Here is a 20,479-nt window from a genome sequence, read left to right on the forward strand (position 1 = left end):
ACAATTATTGAGTGCTTTTCCATTGAGACTGTGAACCTCCAAAGGGTAAGCTAATGTCAGTCAGTCAGTACAGCTTAAGCCAGAATGAGGAGCATTGCAGTCAGAAACTGTTAAAATACATTACAAATTGGGTACTTGTAATTTTTTTGAGGAAGTTGTCTGAAGAGTCCTGATATACAGCAGACATGCAAATGCTCCTCACTGAGGGGTGACTGAAGGTGGACATTCAAGTGTCACTTTCTTTTGTGCTATGCTTCAATCCTTCATTAGCTGGGGAAGAACGATGTTAATGGGGATATCTGAAGAAAGCTTTAGAGGGTCTGTCCAGAAGTCTTGACCTCATCTTTGGCAAATCCCTGGAGTGTAAGGGATGCAGGTACAACAGTAATTTCCTACTTAAGCATCTGCTGTTGTAGTGAGTTGCACACAGAGGTGTACTTTTTTACAAGTTGCTTATTTCTGAAAAGGATGTTATATGAATTTGAAAGATGTAAAATGAAGCTTATTTTTGTGCTTAAAGAGCTAACACTGCTTCTGCCCTGCTCATGTTTTTGATTGGTTTCTTGACAGTGAAAATGTACAAGCGGTTTCCCTGTCTCCTGGAACTGTGGTGCAGGGGAGGATTTTTCACCATGTCAGTGCACCAGTATCTGTTGTAAAGACAGCAGCTCAAAGGTAAGACTTCATTTTTTTTGTTTGTTTTTATGACAAGTCTAAGAAAAAAGATTAGTGGCTTGTGGGAATTTTAAATTCACCTTTATGTTCATGCTGGCAAACTGTAGACTTTGATTTATATTTTAAGAAGAGAATAGTTTATTTTTGGATTTTGTTTTACTTGTATAGATTTGCCCATTACCACCTTTTGTACCCTCATGATTATTCCCTTTATTTGTGGCATCATGTAGGGGAAGTTCAGTTTTAGCTGTACACTGTATCTTGTTGTTACTCTGCAGACTCTCCTTAATGGATCCTTGGTTGCTTGCTACTTTTCCAGTATTCAGAACTGAATTTTGTTTTTGTGTTGGCTAAATCACATCTTCAAGATGCCCATGTGCTTGGCTGATGGGAAGGTGATGTCTGGCACTAGGCACGGTCTCCCTAAACATGCTTGACCCTGACCTGATCAGTTTTGCTGCTTGCACATTCTTACTACCATCTGTAAAATTCTGCATTTGCCTGCCTAAGTATCAGAAGTGTTTCAGTGGTCATCAAATTTCTAGCAAAAAGCTGTTAACTGCTACAAGTAAGAGATTCAGCCCTGATACCGAACACTAAAGGCAGAAAAAAATCCTAAGTCACTTCTCATAGATTACAGGGCTTGAGAGCTCTTTGTTTAGGGACTTTTGAATGGGTCTTCTCCTCAGGCCCATGCATTTATAGAGTATTGCCACAAGGCAAGCACTCAAACCAGGTCCAATCCTGTGCTACTTCAAGGTAAGTCCAGTATTCAGCTTGCTGTTTGTGCCTTTCAGGTGGTTAGTTCATCCTTGACTAAAGATGGTTCAAGTCTGGACTGATGTGCAGCCTTGGTCAAAGACATTGCTGCTGGTAGAGGTGTTTATAGTTTCATAGTTTCATAGTTTAGTACTAGGCTATCTGCCCTGGGGCATTTGTAAGCCTAGCCATAGTGATGTGGCTTTTGCCACCCCATGAAATGGTACAAAAATGTACAGAATAAATCTAGAATACTGTGCCTCTGTCTAGTAGTGACACAGTGAAGGTCCCCTTATATAATAGAATTAGTTTACTGTGCCCCTGTCTAGCAGTGACACAGATGTGACCCCTGGGGTAAACTTATGATCTCCCATCCACTCATCAAGATTTCTCTTGAAGAGAGTCAGTGACGGGCTCTGCCTAATACGAACTGGGATCCTGTTCCAAAGCATGGGAAGCCTCTGGGTTATGAATCTATCCCTCCAGCATGTCCTATTCATACTTGTGCCGAGGTTTAAGTCTTTAGCTCTCGTGGTCCTGATGGATTTGGATTTTTTGAGGTGGAGCATGTCCATCAGATCCTGATTGGACATGGCCTTGTACGTCAGGCAGAGATCACCTCTGAGCAGGCGGTATGCTACTGAATAGAGCTGAAGTTTCTTTAGTCTGGCAGAATAAGACATATGTTGGAGACCCTTGATCCTTTTGGTGAGGTACTTTTGTGGTCTCTCCAGCTGTTGCAAGTGCCGGGTGAGGTACATACCAAATGGGGCATTGTACTCAATCATGGGTCTGATGAGGGAGGAATATAGGGGTACAATGACATCCTTGGATCTGGATGTGAAACCCTTCATGATGAGGTGTGCAAGGTAGAATGTTTTTCTAACCACTTTGGCAACGTGGGTGTCAAATGAGAGGTCACTGTCTACTTGGGTCCCTAGGTCTTTGATTACTTTTTCCGTACTCAGTGGGTTGCTGTCTATGTGATAATTTGTGGGTACTTTGTTTTTTCCAAAAGGGATGACTATGCATTTTTTGGCATTTAGTTTAAGGCCGTGACTACGGCACCTGTTGTCCGTTTCAGTGAGGCCTTTTTGTAGGATGTGTGTATCTGCTGGTGTATCGACTATGGCGCCTAGTTTGCAGTCATCTGCGAACTTTGTCAGCCACAGCCCTCCCATGTTTGCTTTAACATCTGAGAAATAAATGCCAAACAAGAGGGGTCCCAGGACAGATCCCTGTGGGACACCACTTGTGACTGGCTTTTGAGTCTGACATTGCTCCAGCGATTTTAACTTTATGGGTTCTGTCCTTTAGCCAGTTTGCAACCCATCTAGTGACATAAGGGTTTACTTTTAAGCTGTTTAGCTTATCTATGATGCCTGAGTGGGGTATTGTGTCGAAGGCCTTAGCCAAGTCCAGGTATGCTGTATGGACTGCTTTGCCCTCATCAATGGCTCTAGTGACTGTTTTGAAAAAGTCAACCAGGTTTAAAAGGCAGGATCTGCCCTTTACAAAGCCGAACTGGGTGGGGTCAAGCGTCTGTAGGTCCCCTATGTCTCCGTTTATGAGTTCCATAATGATTCTTTCCATAGCTTTGCAGACCAGGCTAGTCAAGCTTATGGGGCGGTAGTTTCCAGGGTCTGTAGAGGCACTCCCCTTGTGGAGTGGGACCACTGTTGCTGTACGCCAGTGTTCAGGTACATATCCCGAAGTAAGGCTAAGGTTAAATAGCATTTTTGTGTGTGGGTTTAGCTCTTCTTGGAGTTCACGTAACACGCACCCCGGGATACCGTCAGGTCCCATTGATGCTGTGTTTTTTGCTTTGTTTACAGCGGTTCTCACTTGGACATCTGAGATGACAGGGAGATTACATTCAGCTGGGATAAGTATTTCTTCTTTTGGGGGTGAAGGAGGCGAGAAATTTGCACTGAACCTGTCAGCCAGAATGTTAGCAATATCTGTGGGTTCAGTGTATTTTTTGTTGTTGTGAACCAACTCTGAGCATATCTGAGGGTTTCCGCCCAGGTTTCTAACATAGCTGAAGAAGGCTTTGTGGTTATCTTTAGTGTCCTTAGCGATTTTTCTCTCAAAGTTTGCCTTGGATGTTTTATGAGAGAACGTAGTTTTCTGCTAATGTTGATCAGAGATGTCTTCCCTTCATGGGATTTCGCTCTGACGTGCAGTAGCTTCCTTCTTTTGTTATACAATTTGTTTATGGCTGAGGTCCACCAGACAGGACGCTTACATTTGGTGGAGAGGGACTTGGATTTGTTTGGGATTGCATGATCCATGCATTCTTGGAGATGTCCATAGAAAGCATTTGTGAAGGATTCGGCATTGTGGGATGTAGTATCCACTGGCACAGTGGGCTTAAAGGATACCATCTCAGTCTTAAGAAGAGTGAAGTCTGCTTTTGAGAAGTTTTTCACTGTGGTCTTTTGTGCTGGGGTGGAGGTGGGATATGTATATCCAGGGTGATTAGTTTGTGGTCATATTTCACTAGTGATGGGTATACTTCGGTGTGGAGCATTTTGTCCCCATGTTTGTGATGATCAGGTCTAGTATATTATCTCCCTAGTGGGAGAGGTGACTAGGTGTTCCAGTGCATTTGAATTTATGAATTCCAGGAACCTTTGGGCTAGGGTATTAGGGCTAGAATAATGTACCCAATCTATGTTTGGGTAGTTGAAGTCTCCCAGTATGATGGTATTTTGTGATACATTCATATCCTCTAATGTCTTCAGGAAGGCTGAGTGGGGTTCTTGAGATTGGGAGGGTGGTCTGTAACATGCTACCAGTTGTATAGCAGTTTTGCCTATGGTTAGTTGCACCTGTATGGTCTCTGATGCTTCATGTGTTGCTACTAACCTGGAGGTGTGGGTGTCCTTTATGAATATGGACACTCCCCTCCCTTTGTGGTTCGGCCCGGGTTTTGGGGCCGAAAAGCATGATACGAGGTATAGCCTGGTAGCGCTGGGGTGCTCTCAGGAGCCTTGAACCAGGTTTCAGTTACTGCACAGACGTCGATGTTCTCCATGCTGAGGAGTGCATCAAGTGCCTGCATCTTGAGATTTAGACTTCTGGCTTTGAGCAGCATTACCCTTAGTTTTTTCCAGTTTTGTTTTCTAAGGAGGTGGGTTTGTCTTTTGAGCCTTGCCTAAAAAAGGCACTATGGGGGTGGCAAGAGCCTTAGCCAATATCCTGAAGCCCAGTGGTGACAGGTGTAAGCCATCCCTTGCGAAGCAGCATGGCTTGTCCAACATATCATCCCAGGCAGACAGACATTGGATCCCCTTAGAATGACACCAGTACTTGAGCCAATTGTTAAAGCTGATCCTCTTGTCTTTGTATTGTGGTATCATTCTTGGTGAGGGCAAGATGCTGGTCAGGGTCATACCAGCCTGGGCTACATAATCGGAGAGCTCCTCTATGTCTCTTTTCATGTAGTCCAGGGAGGTACGTCTCAGGTCATTCACACCAGCATGGACAATGACGGAGTCATATTTGTACTTGCTTTGGAGTGACCTGAGTGCGTGTGTTATGTGGCGGATCCTAGCTCCCGATAGACAGCTCACAGTCACCTTCTCCTTGTTCAGCCTGGTCAGTGGGACATCAGTGTGTCTGACTATGGAGTCACCTATTACTAGTGTATCAGGCAAGGTGTTTGGCCTTAAGGGCTGCGATTGGTCGACACACTGATTTATTGAAGTATGTGTTGCATGTGTTTTGTTTTGAGGTGGTGGATTTTTGGATGTCTGCTTTGGGAGCCTCTGTTGTTTTGGTAAGTTTTTATTAGAGCCTCCGAGTATGTCTTTGTGTTTTATGTGTTTGGTTTGCAGTTGTGGTAGGTCTATGTGGGACTGGGATTGTTGTGTGTGTGGTTGCCATCTCCTCCTGTCTGGTCATGCCAGCCCTGAGTTGAGAGAGTTCAGCCTCCAGTTTGGCTATATAGTTGCATCTCTCACATGTATTTGTGTTTGTTGGGAGGAGGAGAGGGTTGTCTGTGTACATGAGACAATTGTAGCATTGTCTCAAGATGCCCAGATTGACCAGCTGAACTGGAGACGACGCCAGTAATCTACCACTCGACATGCTAGAACAGTATAAGGGAGTGGTATACCTTTAAGGGAAGTGGGTATTCACAGGGGTGGTAAGTAGATGTAGTGCTTTACTTAGTACGAGAGTGCTTACTTAGTAGAGAAGTTTTGAGAACAAGTGCTAGGCTTATAATACAGTGAGTAGTCTGGTTATACTAAGAGTAGAGCTTCCTTAAGGGAAAATTTGAAGAACAGACTTGGCGGAGCCAGAAAAAGTTTAACCTTGTTTAACCGGCGCTGCGCTAAACGCGGATTTTAAACAGTGAACTACAAAAGAGCTGGAAATGGTCCCAAACAACCAATTACTACAGCTTCTTGTGCTGAGGTCACTTCCCCCAAGGACAGGTAGGCTGCTCAAGGCTCCCCACTCCCACTGGTGAGCAAAGAAACTTCCTTCTATCCAAGTAAGGTAATGGACAACACAGGAACTACACCACAGCCCAGAATACAGCAATGCCTGTAAACTGGTCTAAACTAGTCGAGGAAGGCGGGAAAACAAGGATTATTTTTTTGTTTTTTTGTTGTTTCCTTAACTAATGCTTGGGGGGGTGGGGTGGTGGACTACATCCCACAGTTGTTAGGTACTGTGTCTTTGGTTGATGTTGTATCCGTCGTATTCCAGTAAGTACAACTCCTAGACTGCAGTAGTTCTCCACAAAGGAGTGATGACACAAAAGGAGGGTGATGGCCTCCTGTATAGTGAACTGGCATGTTTCAGAGTAATATCTAAGTAATTAGCAGTACTGGACTTGGATATTAAAAAGAAAGTGAGGCCAAGTCTGTCATTAAAAATGTTCACAAATTGATGCATCATTTGGGTGTACTCTGTGGAGACTTGTATGAAAGCTGCATACCTGCAGTACATGACATATATCTTAACAGGTTCTTGGCAGTGCTGGTATTAATATTTGGGTAATATCATATCCAGACTGGCATACAGAAGTGCTGTGGGGAAGGGTACCCTTTGCTGTCCCTTTAAGTTGTTTTTAAGGCACTTAAAAAAAATAAATGGCAGTGTGGAAGACCAATTCCACATAAAGGTAGCCATCTCCAGTATTTGTTCTGCCTAGGGCTTACCCACAACCACAAATCCTGTCCCAGTTGCCAGGCCTTTGTGCCCAAGACGCTAAGAAGTAGACTTTACTCCTTAGCCTTTTACTTGAAAAAACAGTGGTTAAAGTTACTAGCTAAAAGTGAGATGGGAGGGATCCTTGGGACCGAGATTAAGTCAGTCATGAAGCAGCAGGCCAAAAAGCCGAGGCCTGAACCTTCTGTTCTGCCTCTTACCATGGACATCTCTCCTGAGGTGGACGAGAGCTTGGAGATGCGTGCGGTTCCTTGTTTCCACTTCACAGTCTGAGCCCGATATTGAGGCTACCTTGGATCTGACAACAGGCATGTACTCAAAGGCTGAGCAGGCATCCGTGTCAGATGTACAGGGGGTACTGAGGCTTGTGATAACTGAAGACCCTAAGGGGATACCTCGGATCCTGATACGGGACGAAATTCACTCTGATATTATTGAATGTAGGCGTACATCTGGGCCTCCTATGTTACATAAGGCAGACCTGCACCAAAAGAAGAAGCAGAAGTCTAAAGACTTGTCCCTTCCAAAGGACCCTCACAGTGATGAGGATCAGTTCACCCAAGGCCTTTTCAAGGCCCTTATGGCCCTTAAGCCCCTTTGGGTGATTTAGTCCCTGCCCCACCCTGCACAGTTTCTCCACATAAAAAGTTAAAGGAAGAGGTTTCTTCAGATGAAGAGGCTTCCTCAAAAGAGGAATCATCTGGCCTATTCCTCTGATCCCCTTCCCTCTAGACTGCGCACCCCCCCAGAGGAGGATTCCAATAGAAATGACCCATGGAAGAACTCTCTTTTGGAGAGACCGTAGTCAAAATGAGAGATCATTTCAAATGGGATAGCCCTCTGGAATCTGAAAGTTCAAAAGAGATACTGCAACGTTCTGCTGGTGGAATCACCCAACTTTTCAGCTGTTCCTTCTATATTTCCTGCGTTTCTATATGCCTTTGCCTTCAACTCTCAGGCCCATGATTTCCAGCCTGTAGCCCCTAAGACGCCAGATCGATTTTTACAAGGTCCCTGAGAACTGCAAGTTACTATTTAAATGTCCCTCAGCAGACCCATTGGTTATTTCAATGGCTTCAGGCAAGCCATCCAGGTTACTGCCTTCAACCTCTCGCCTTCCTTCAGGTAAGGATAGCAGGATCCTGGAAATGTTGGGCAAGAAAGTGTACACTTCAGCCACCCTGGCATTTAGAGCCATTAATTACCAAACACACATGACCATATTTGCCCATGAGCTTCTGGCTCAACACTTTCAGGTCATTTCTGATTTCCCTGGCTCAGAGAATAAAACCTTGATGCATCCTTACTTAGAGCCTCCTCATAAGTAGCCCGCCACTGCATCAAATGCAGCTGTGATGCTGCAGAGGCTTCTGCCAGGGCAGCTGTCTCTGGCTCTGTCTAAGGAAATTCTCTTGGTTAACACTCCAGCCGTTACCGGAGGACATTATGGATGTCCCCCTTGGACAACTCTGCATTGTTTGTCCCTGCAGCTTCTGATCTAGTTACATCTTTGCAGGAAAAGGGAAAGGAATTCCAGGAATTGAAACGCATCTTTGTTTCCCCAGTGCCTAAATTTCAACAAAATTACCCAGCTAAAACTGCTTTTGTATGTAGGCACTCCTCCCCTCCTCTACCTAAAACAAAAAAGGAAGGCAGGAGGCCTCAGCAGCCCAGGCCTGCTCCTGCAGCTCCAGCTCAGAAGCGGCCCTTTGCTGAGAAGCCTGGTTCCCTCTGACTGCCTAAGCCACCTCGCCCACTTTCCGCTTTTCCAGCGCACCTCTCTGTCTCTGCCAGTCTGGGAAAGCATAACTCAAGACTCCTGGGTTCTCTGTCATTCAAAAAGGATACTTTCTGGTGTGGGATTTCCTGCCTTCCTTCAAGGGCATCAGCCACCAAAGGAACAACTACCCTGTTTTCCAGAGGTACTGTTAGACCTGTGAAGACAAGGGACCATACAGGAAGATGTTCTTCGTGTTTCACTGTTGCAGTCATCACTTGTGGGTTATCCCTGCTCGGTAGCCCTCTGCCGACCTGAATACCAGAGTAAGGATTATCCTTCCAGCATTGGCTGCAGGTCGCCTGAGACTGACGTCAGGTCGACAGAGTTGTAAAGGGAGGCAGCCAACACCATTACATCAGTCTTTCTTGCCGTGGAGCCCGAAGCAGAAGCAGTTTGCGAGTGCATTGGTCGGCCATTGCCAGAGTGAGGAAGAAAAACTACTAAAGCTAAGTGCCTTGTTGGAGATCTTTTTCTTGCACTTCACCGATGTTCGAAAAAGTAAATAGTTGTCTCTGCTGTGGAAAACAAATATCACACCAAGACTTCCATAATCTGTGTGTGACTTGTTTAGGCAGAGACCATGATGCCCCTGAGTGTTGGTTCTGTGCTTTATTTAACGCTAAGACCATCCATAGAAGGGCTGAATTTGTAGCCATGTATATCAGGGAGGTTAGTTACCAGCACAAAATGGTGTCAGTCAGTTACTCTACAGTGGAAATCCCTAAAAAGAGAAAAGAGGAGGAAAGGGTAGACCACAGAAGCTTAGGCCCACAGATGACACAGTCCTGAAGTCAGTCAACCTACCATCCACTAGCACAGAAGAACTCAGTGAGGTGACTACACAGCCCCTGATGACAGCTGTACAGCCACCGCAGGCCCCAACCGAAAACCTTTTGGAGTCAGGTACGCAGCTGGATCAGACTTCTCCCGAAATCTTGGTTGCCAGCCCCAAGGTTGGGTCTGGAGTCACTTTCCGAGGAGGCCTTTTGGATGACTGATGCCAGGCAAAAACTGAAGGCCACGCTGCCAGCCAAGATTGCACCCAGGCCCATTGAATCTCTGAGGCCTAAAAGCAAGGCCACTCTTAGGAAAACTATGCTCAGTCAACCACTACTTCCCTCCCAACCTGGTCAGTCACAACAGTTACTTAGAATGGCCAAGGATTTAATCACTCTCATCAGAGGAAACCAGTCTAATCAGGCTTCTCCAGCCAAGAGAAAAAGGGATCTTTCTCCAGAGGTGCTTTCAGAACCAGAGTATGATGACTCAGAATTTCTGGACACAGAAGTTGAACATCAGTCCCTGACAGCCTTCAAGGATTATGATACTGAGGAATCCATTCCTTTTGCAGTCCCTCCTGAGGACCTATCTTTTGGGGAGACCTTAAATACCGTCAGCATTTCCATTGGTAAGCTCAGGACTACCCCCAATCGAAGAAAAGATTGAGGGTTCTTGGACTTACCACAGCACAAACCCTTAGTCGTCCCTCCCATTCTGGATGTGGTATAGGATGTCTTCCTGGAGTCCGCTCTCACACCTGATGCCCTCCATCCTTCACCCCTAAAGCCTGATAGATATTACAGGGTGCCAGATATCCATAAGTATTTATTTAAGAACCCTGCAGCCAACCCAGAGGTCATTACTCAGGGATCCAAAGGGGCTAGGGCCTGTTCCTCCAAAAACCCAATACCCTCTGACAAGGAGAGCAGGATCTTGGACTGATGGGGCAAAAGGTAGCTACCTAAGCCATTAGAGCCCTCAACTGCCAATTCCATATGCTAAAATATCAACAGAACACACTGGATTTATTAAAGCAGAAAATTTCCTCCTTACCAGGCAGTGCTACTACCAGAGAACTGGGAGATCTGATGCACTCCAGCTCTCAAGTGGCAAAACTTTCCTTGCATTGCGGATTTGATGCTCTAGAAGGCCCCTAGCAGGCTGCTGTTTCTGGATCAGTCATCAGGAGACATGCACAGGTGAGAGAGCAACTTTTGCCTGATCACATAAAATCAAAACTTCTGGACGCCCCCTTGGATAGGGAAGAGTTGTTTGGCCCTAAAGCAAAGGAGGTGATAAAGAAAATGGAGGATAAGGCCAAGTGCATGCAGGCCATCAAAGATGTCCTACAGGTGCAACCCCCAGGTTTAGTAGGAACTTTCCCACCAAACACTGGTCCTTTCCTGCCCAAACCAAAACTGTGCAAAGAAAGGGACGCAGAGTTAGGCATTCCAGGCAACGGCACCAAAGCCAACAGAGGCCTAGACAGTGGACCTCTAGCACTCCTAGGCAAGGGAGTGCTAAATCCACTTCCTACCCCAAATACTCACAATGACTCCCCCTCTTCCCTCTGCCCCCCACCCCCAGGCTAGGAGGAAGGTTATCCCTATTCTTAGACAAGTGTCAAACCATCACAGCAGATCAATGGTTCCTAAATATAATTTCCCAAGGATACAGATTCTTTCAAAGAGAGCACAAGTCTATCAGGATATCCAGATATACCAGCAAATCAGAGGGCAGAGGCCCTATGCCAAATTCAGAAACTCTGTGCTCAAGGGGCAGTGGAACCAGTACCAAAAGAACAAGTGGGAAAAGGATTTTATTCAAGGTTGTTCCTAGTACCCAGAAAAGAGGGTACCTGGTGCCCTATCCTACACCGTTCCACATTAAGCCTGTCCCACCTGGTGCCAAAATTCAAAATGCTAACACTCCAGAAACTCTTGCCACTGCTAACACCAAATGCTTGGCTAGTGACCTAAATTTAAAATATGCCTATCTCCATATCCCCATAAGGGAATCCTGCAAGAGTTTCCTATGCTTCAGAGCAAGCTCAGAGCACTTACAGTTCTCTGCTCTGCCCTTTGACTTATCTACTGCTCCCAGAGTCTTCAACAAATGCCTAGATTCTGTCACTGCCTTTTGCAGAAGGAAGAATATACAGATTTACCCCATCTGGATAACTGCCTTATCCAGGCGGACAGCAGGGAGAAATTCCTACAGGATCTCATTTTTGTTCAAGACCTTCTAACCTCTCTGAGATTTACCATCATCGAGGAGAAATCCTGATTCAGGCCCACAAGATGGATAACCGCATTGGGAGCTGTCCTGGACACATCCTCCCAAAGAGCCTTCCTCTGTCCAGGAAAGCAGAGTTTTCTCCACCTTTACTTTCCCCAGTTAGCTCACAGGACACACCTCACAGCCAGGAAGTTCCTGTAAGCACTAGGGTACATGGCATCCTGTTGGTGCCCTTTGCCAGGCTACACATGAGAAAGATGCAATGGTACCTAAGAAACCTATGGTGCCAACCTTCTCAGTCACTGGAACTGCAGCTACATCTAATTCCCTGCTTAAGGAAGGAACTCCTGTAGTGGGCAGAGGTCTGTACCCTGAACAGGGGTCTACCATTTATCACCCTTCCCCAAGGCCAGACCATCACCATAGATGCCTCAGAGACAGCCTCGGGGGCTCACTTAAGGGACATGTGCACCCAGGGCTCCTGAGATCAGAGAGCTCTAGCCCTCCACATCAACCTGAAGGAAATTATGCCGGTGCACAGGGCTATAGCAGCTTTCAAACCCCACCTCAGACCAGGGCTGCTCTTGATCAAAACTGACAACACCACGATCATGAGGTGCATCAACAAGCAGGGGGCAACTCACTCCTACCCCCTTTGTCGTCTAGGCATGCTTAGCTGGCAGACAGCCTCATTGTTGGTGCTACATCTGATAGCCCAGTACATCCCAAGGGAGCTCAACACCCTAGCAAACCCTCTCAGCAGAAGTGTTCTGGACCCCCACGAATGGTAGCTACAAAAGGAAACCTTCCTTGCAATCATTTGCCTTTGGGAACACCAGAGGTAGACCTCTTTGCATCCATGCAAAAACAATTGACCAGGTTCTGCACCAGGGAGTTCCACCCACGAGCTTGGAAGGTGGATGCTCTCTCCTTCCACTGGGGCAACATGTTTGTGTATGCCCTTCTTCCCTTGCCAATGATTCCCAGGGTACTTCTAAAGATCACGGAGGAAGGGCCAAGAGCTATCCTCATTGTGCCGAACTGGCCCAGGCAACACTGGTACCCCTTGCTCCTTAGCCTGACAGAGCTACTCATGAGGCTGCCTCTCTCAGAATAACTGCTAACCCAAGAAAAAGGGTCAGTTCTGCATCCAAATCTTCAAACACTCAACCTGTCCGCTTGGCTTGTACCCCAGAGGTGGATATCAGGCCACCTTTAAGCAAGCAGTTTCTGGATATCATTAAGGAGGCCAGCCCTAAGCAATCCTACTCCAAAAAGATTTTCTGCCTGGTGCCAATCTAAGCTACAAGCAGCTCCCGTGCTACTCTCACATTGGTTTTAATTTACCTGGCAGAGCTGGTGTAAAAGGGATTAGCATACTCTTCAATCAAAATACATACCTCGGCTATCTCTGCTCATTCCCCTGCAGAACAGCCTATGTTCTCTCACCCCCTACTAAAGCAGTTTTTTAGAGGGGTGTCACACATCAGACCACCCAGAAGACCGCCCACTCCTGCGTGGAACCTGAGCTTATGTACTGGAGAAATTGACTTTACCTACTTTTGAATCAGCTGCTTCAGAAGAAATGAAGCACCTCTCTTGGAAGACTGCCTTCCTGCTGGCCATAACCTCAGCCAGGAGGGTTTCAGAGCTGCAGGCCCTCATGGCCATTGAAGTTTTCGTTATCTTCCATGCAAACAGCGTGTCTCTTAGAACCAACCCCGCATTCGTGCCTAACGTGGTATCTGACGTGACCCTTAATCAGGCTATCCATCTACCTACCTTCTTTCCAAACCCACAGAATAGGGGGAAAGGATTCTACATACTTTAGATGTGCACAGACAGCTTAGATACTATCTGGATAGGACCAAGTCTTTCAGAAAGACTGACCAGCTGCTGGTCAGCTTCCCCCCAGGGTCAGAGGGGAAACCTGTATCCAAGCAGACCATTTCTAAATGGATATCTCGCTGCATCCATTTCTGCTACTACTCCCATGGGAAAATACCTCCCAAATCTGTTCCAAGCCATTCCACTAGGGCAGCATCAACCTCCACTGCCTTCATCAGAGGTGTCCCTACCAAGAATATCCTAGAAGCTGCCACTTGGACATATTTTCACACCTTCACAAAACACTAGCAATTGCCTCTTTACTTCAAATCCTGGGCAGGCTTTGCTTCAGCAGTCCTACTGACTTCCACTTAGAGCAATGCAAGCCTTTTCTAAGACTCCTTCCCTTCCTTCCACCCTTTTTTTTTTCAGCTTTGGGAATCTTCCCACAATTGATGACTGCAAAAGTGAAACGCGAAGAACATAGTACAGTTGTGTACCTACCATAAATGTAGATGTTAAAACAAAAGATAACAACCCTTTCTCAACAATCTGAATTGAAAGAAGTACAGGATTTGTTGCACTCCACCGAGCAGGTGGGCAAACATACCTTACAATGTGGGTTTGATTCTTTGGAGGCCTCCTGCAGAGCATTGTCACTGGTTCAGTTATAAATAGGCATGCCTGGTTAAAGGAACAAAGTCTGCCTGAACATGTTAAAGCAAAACTACTAGATGCTCCCTTGCAGCAGGATGTTCTTTTTGGTGTTAAAGCAGAAGTTGTTTTAAAGAAAATGGAAGATAAGGCAAAATCAATGCAGACAGTCAAAGATTTCCTACAGGTACAACCCCCTCGCTTCAGCAGAAACTGGCCAACCCAAAATTGGTCCTTTCCAGCCACTGACAGGTCTCAGAGGGGTAAATACAGGCGCCCAAGGGGCAGAGGACAACCACAAGCTCAGTATAAACCTCGCCAATGGACCACTCCAACCCAGAAGGGAGGAGAAGACCGGTTTCAAGCCACCAGAAGGCAAACTCAATGACTTGCACCTCAACTGGCCAAACAAAGCTCTCTTGTCAGCCCCCCTGGGGGGAAAACTAGCATTATTTGTAGACAACTGGCACATGGTCACAAAGGACAAATGGGTCCTAGACATAATTTTATGAGGATACAGATTCCACTTTCACACCTTGCCAATAAAAAGAGGAATGCCAAACCTGCCACAAAATCAAAGGGCAGAGGCTCAAAAACAAATTACAGCTCTCATGGCCATGAGAGCCATTCAAAGGGTGCCAACTCGAGCAAGGCCAAGGATTTTACTCAAGACTATTCCTAGTACCCAGGAAAGAAAATGCTTGGAGACCAATTCTGGACCTTTCAATTCTAAACACAAGTTCCCAAATTCAAAATGCTAACACTACAGCAGCTACTTCCCATGTTGGGCAAGGAAGCATGGCTGGTAACGTTGGACCTCAAGGAGGCATACCTGCATGTCCCTATCGGACAAAGTTGCAGAAGATACCTCCGTTTCATTGCAGGTTCAACCCATTATCAATTCTCTGCATTGCCCTTTGGCTTATCTACTGTGCCCAGAGTATTCACAAAATGCCTGGCACCAGTAATTACATACTGCAGACAAAGAGGAATTCAAATATATCCATACCTGGACGACTGCCTCATCCAAGCAGAAAGAAAAGACATTCTCATACAACATCTGACATTTGTGAAGCATCTACTAAATTGTCTGGGGTACACAGTAAACGAAAAGAAGTCAAAACTTGTACCCTCACAAAAAGACATTCCTGGGTGCCAGCGTGGACATAACGGCCCAGAAGGCTTATCTTACACCAGACAAGCAATTACAACTGACTCAATATTTCAAGACAATGGCAACAAAGACCCAATTAACTGCAAGAAAAATTCTGCAGGCTTTGGGCTTCATGGCATCTTGCATTCTGATAATACCATTTGCAAAACTGCATATGAGGAAATTACAATGGTACCTAAAAAGCGTATGGTCTCAACACAGCCACAGCTTGGACACAGTGATATCTCTCATTCCCTGCCTTCAACAGGAATTTCTATGGTGGGCACAGGCATGTCACCTCAACAAGGGTCAGCCTTTCACCTTGCCCCCACCCAGGCAAACTATCACAACAGATGCTTCAGACTTTGCCTGGGGGGCTCACATGGCAGGGCAATGCATTCAATGCCTATGGAATGCAGAACAAAGAAAACTGCACATAAACCAAAAAGAGATGCTAGCTGTACAGAAAGCTCTGACAGCCTTCAAGGATCTACTACAACCTGGACAACTGGTAATAAAGACGGACAACACCACAGTAATGTGGTACATAAACAAGGGGGCACACATTCCTACCCTCTTTGCAGGCAAGCAATAATCTTATGGAACACAGCTCTGACCTTCCAAGTCCAGTTACAAGCTCACTTCCTGCCAGGACAGAAAAACACATTGGCAGACGACCTAAGCAGAAACATCAAAGATCCCCACGAGTGGAAGCTAGACCCACAAATATTTGCAATGATAACTCAAAAGATGGGGCCTACCAAATATAGACCTGTTTGCCAGTCCTCAAAACTACCAGCTGACAAAATTTTGTACAAGGACATTCCACCAACAAGCTTGGAAAGTGGATGCTCTCTCCTTCAGTTGGAAAAACCTGACAGCATATGCCTTTCCTCCATTACCTCTTCTCACAAAGGTTCTTTTGAAGGTCAAAAAGGAGAAACCTCGAATGATTCTCATAGCCCCAGACTGGCCACGCCAGCCACGGGGTACCCACTGGTGCTCACAGTCCACCATGGATATTGCCTCAAATACCTCATTTGCTCACACAGCAAGACAAGCAGATTCTACACAGCCTGATCAAAACCTTAAACCTGGGTGCATGGCAAATCAATTAAGCAGCCAACCAGCCTCTCTTTTACAAGCAGTACTGGATGTTATTCTAGAAGCCAGGAAGGCTTACTCGGACAAATGGAAAAGGTTTTCTGCTTGGAACCAAGCTAAAGGCCTAGATACAACTCAGCCTCATATGCCTCACATTCTGCAGTATTTAGCTGAGATGTTGCATAATGGACTTTCCTTCTCCTCAATTAAAATCCATGCTTCAGCTATTTCAACTCACTACGACACAAATCCACCTTTATTTTCAAATCCACTCCTAAGGCAGTTCCTCGGAGGGGCAAAAAACATTAGACCACCTAGAAGAGCTCCTACACCTACATGGGACCTCAACTTTGTTCTGGAAAAACTAACATTACCTCCCTTTGAACCAGCTTTTTCTGCAGACCTTCAGTTCCTATCTTGGAAGACTGCCCTGCTCCTGGCAATAACTTCTGCTAGGAGAGTTTCAGAATTACAGGCACTTATGGCAGTGGAACCTTTCCTCATTTTTCATCAGGACAGAGTTTCTCTACGAACTAATCCTTCCTTCATGCCTAAGGTGGTTTCCAGCGTAGCTTTAAATCAAACCATCCATCTAACCACTTTCTTCCCCAATCCACAGAACAAAGGTGAGAGACTCCTACATTCCTTGGACATTCACAGGCAGCTTCGATATTACTTGGATAAAACTAAAGCTTTCAGAAAAACTGACCAGCTCTTTGTTTCCTATGCTACAGCTTCTCAAGGGAGGGCCATTTCCAAGCAAATCATTTCTAAATGGATAGGCCAGTGCATACGATTCTGCTATACCCATCATGGGAAACCAGTTCCTCCTACCATTAGATCCCACTCTACCAGGGCAACAGCTACCTCTACAGCCTTTCTCAGGGGGGTTCCTACCAAGGAAATTTTAGAAGCTGCAACTTGGAGTTCTGTACACTTCACCAAACACTATCACTTACCTCTTTATTCTAAGTCCAGGGCTGGCTTCGCCACTGCAGTTCTGCAGGGACTCATTGCCTCCTCTAACCCTCTATAATGCCTCCACCCTACCTTAGCTTTGGGACTCAACCCAAGTGTGATGACTGCAGCAGGGTAACACGATGAACATAGTACAGTTTTGTACCTACCATAAATGTAGATGTTCGAGTGTTCACCCTGCTGCAGTCCAGGTTACCCTCCCTCCAACCCCTCTGATCTACTGGCTAAACCTATGCTATGCCTTACTGATGTATTTGCTTATAGCTGAAGGGTTTTTGTGTCTGTACAGTGTTCTCACTTTTTGGTACTGATTTGGATCACCCTTTTGGGGGCACCTGACATCTGGGGCAAGAAAAACTGAAGAAAATGGCGTCGGTTGCAATATATATGTACCCCTGGCGCACTGACGTCAGGGATGAGGCGACAGCAACCGACGTCCGACCAAGTCTTTGGAAATCCGGCTGACTGCGGGACCGCCTGACGACAGGATAACCCAAGTGTGATGACTGCAGCAGGGTGAACACTCTAACATCTACATTTATGGTAGGTACAAAACTGTACTTTTCGGCTCATTACAATACAGAGCTACCAATCTTTTCTCATCCTTTATTAAAGCAGTACCTCAGAGGAGCCAAAAATGTAAGGCCTCCAAGGAGATCACCAATACCTGCATGGGACCTCAACTATGTCTTGATAAAACTCACCCTGCCTCCTTTTGAGCCAGCTGCTACTGCTGATATAAAGTTTTTATCTTGGAAAACAGCTCTGCTCCTAGCAATAACATCTGAAAGACGAGTTTCAGAGCTACAGGCACTCATGGCTGTGGAACCTTTTATAATTGTTTTATCCAGACAGGGTTTCTCTGAGGGCAAACTCGACATTTATGCCTACAGTGGTGTCCAGTTTGGCTCTTAACCATACTATTCATCTGCCAACTTTTTATCCAAATCCACAGAACAAGGGGGAGAGAATGCTGCATTCCTTGGACATACACAGACCGCTTAGAATCTACTTGGACAGAACCAAAGTTTTCAGGAAGACAGAGCAAATACTAGTGGCATATGCTGCAGGATCACAAGGAAAGGCTATCTCAAAGCAGACTATTTCAAAGTGGATAGGCCACTGCATTCGTTTCTGCTATTTTCAACATGGCAAGCCAGTGCCTAAGGGCATTAGGCCACATTCAACCAGAGCTGCAGCCACTTCAGCAGCCTTTCTCATGGGAGTACCAACCAAAGACATTTTAGAGGCTGCTACTTGGAGTTCAGTGCACACCTTTATAAAGCACTATCATCTGCCACTCTACTCTAAATCCAGGGCAGGCTTTGCCACTGCAGATGTTCATCGTGCATACAGCTGCAGTCATAACAGATGGGTTCTCCTGCCGTCAGGCGGGTCCTCGGTCGGCCGAATTCCAAAGTCTAGGTCTGGCGTCGGTTGTCGTCGCTTCTTCCCTGACGTCAGTGCGACAGGGGTATAAAAGAACCAGCCGACGCCATTTTCTTCAGTCTTCCTTGCCGCATGGTGCCCGAAGCAGAAGCAGTTCGCAAGTGCCGGTCGGCCAGCTCCTGAAATTACGAAAATTTTGCAACCGAAGTCGTCTTGAAAGCTAAGTATACTTTTCTTGCCTCAGACCGATGTCAGACAAAGTTAATAATTGTATTTCATGTGGGAAGCAAATACCGCATAAGGATTTTCATTCCCTCTGTATTCCTTGCTTAGGCCCAGGCCACGACATCTCGGTCTGTCGTTTTTGTGCTACATTCAACAAGCGCACCATTAAGCGTCGGGCGGAGTTCGCCCAGCATTATTTTGGCAAAAAATTTAACTATATTATGTCGTCGGATACTCCGACTCCAGTTTTGTCTAAAAAACGCAAAGATAAGGACTGACGCACGAGGTCCGCGGCCTCTACCAACACCACGCCAAAGCCGACTACAGGTGGTCCGGTTCTCAGCGAGGTGCCTACGCAGCCCCTGACTACCGACGACACTTCATTGGCAGTGTCTTCTATGCCCGAGGTCGCAGGCTCCTCGGCCCACGCCCCGACTACAGATACCGAAGCCACTCTTGGTGGTGAATCTCAAAATGTAGACAGGTCTGCCTCCTCTCAAGGTGTCTTCAGACCTTCCTCTTCTTTTTCCATCAAGGCTTTCACTAAGTCTAAAGCAGCCATGCATTCTAAGAGACAAGCTACACAGGGCCCTTCTCCAGGCCCCATGCCTAAAAAACAGATGCTTAAAATGGCTGAGGATTTAATTACTCTTATCAGTGGTTCTCAACCCCCACCCGGACAAAAGGCCCAGAGTGGAGGAAGAATCCCCCTCCTCTGACCAGGCCTCCATTTTATCAGAGCACTCTGATGAACAGGAACATTCTTACTCCCCTTTTGAAGATTCTGATGCAGAGGAGTCCATTCCCTCTGTCTCCCCCCCAGAGGATTACTCATTTGGGGAAACCTTGCATACCTTAAGGGAACACTTCCACTGGGAAGGCCAAGAGTACTCAGATTCCAAGAAAAGGCTTAGAGATTTTCTCTTGCTACCTCAGCACAGGCCTCTGGCTATACCTCCTGTCTTAGACATACTAGATGATGTGTACTCGGAGGCCTGCCTTAACCCAGATTTTTTACCTCCAGCCCCAGTCAAGCCTGACAGGTACTACCGGGTTCCTGACTCACATCAATTTTTATACAAAAGCCATGCGGCTGACCCAGAAACTATCTCACAGGGCCCCAAGGGAATTAAGGCCTCCACTACTAAAAATCCATTACCTTCCGAGAGATTCCAGATCCTTAGAAAGGTGGGGAAAAAAGGTATACACCTCGGCCACCTTAACCATGAGGGCATTAAACTGCCAGATGTAATGGGATCCTATCTCGCCTACATTCATGACAGATGGGTTCGGAGCCGATCCATCGGCTCCGACTCGGCAACTAATACACTAGCACGAAGTCTCTCATTGGCTGGGCTACTCCCTATCCCAGGATGCACTACACCTGCTTCCCCAGATCTCGTTTGCCGCTTAACAAGCTGGACGTGGTCTCGACTTGGCTGGAGCTAAGTGGTTATTTTTACCTTATTGGTCCTTGACCTAGGGAATTTTTGTCCATATTAAACAAACAGCTGTTTTAACAGCTATTTATTGCTTTTTCTTGTTATTTCTGATTGTTTTGTTGAGTGCTTGTTTCAGAAATTTATTTGTTTAGTCGGGCAAGGCCCGTTTAAGTTAGAGGGCCTTTGCCCTACCTCTGAGTACTATTTGATTTTTATTTACTTGGTTAGTTGTTTTTCGGGCAAAGCCCGTTTAAATTAGAGGGCTTTTGGCCGTTTTATTGTTTCATT

General features: G+C 46.1%; 1 protein-coding gene across 2 annotated transcripts in view; it reads left to right on the forward strand.

The window, feature by feature from the left end:
• SENP6 (SUMO specific peptidase 6) overlaps positions 1–20,479 on the forward strand; it is a gene marked incomplete in the record, with an annotated part of 3,063,818 nt that overhangs the window by 697,290 nt on the left and 2,346,049 nt on the right. For both annotated transcript variants that reach the window (XM_044070093.1, XM_044070102.1), the window contains 1 exon segment: positions 571–675. In XM_044070093.1, coding sequence (XP_043926028.1) covers positions 571–675 — 105 coding nt within the window.

This window comes from Protopterus annectens, chromosome 1.part0 (genome assembly GCF_019279795.1).
Source record: "Protopterus annectens isolate FY-2018-M chromosome 1.part0, PAN1.0, whole genome shotgun sequence".
NCBI lineage: Eukaryota > Metazoa > Chordata > Ceratodontiformes > Protopteridae > Protopterus > Protopterus annectens.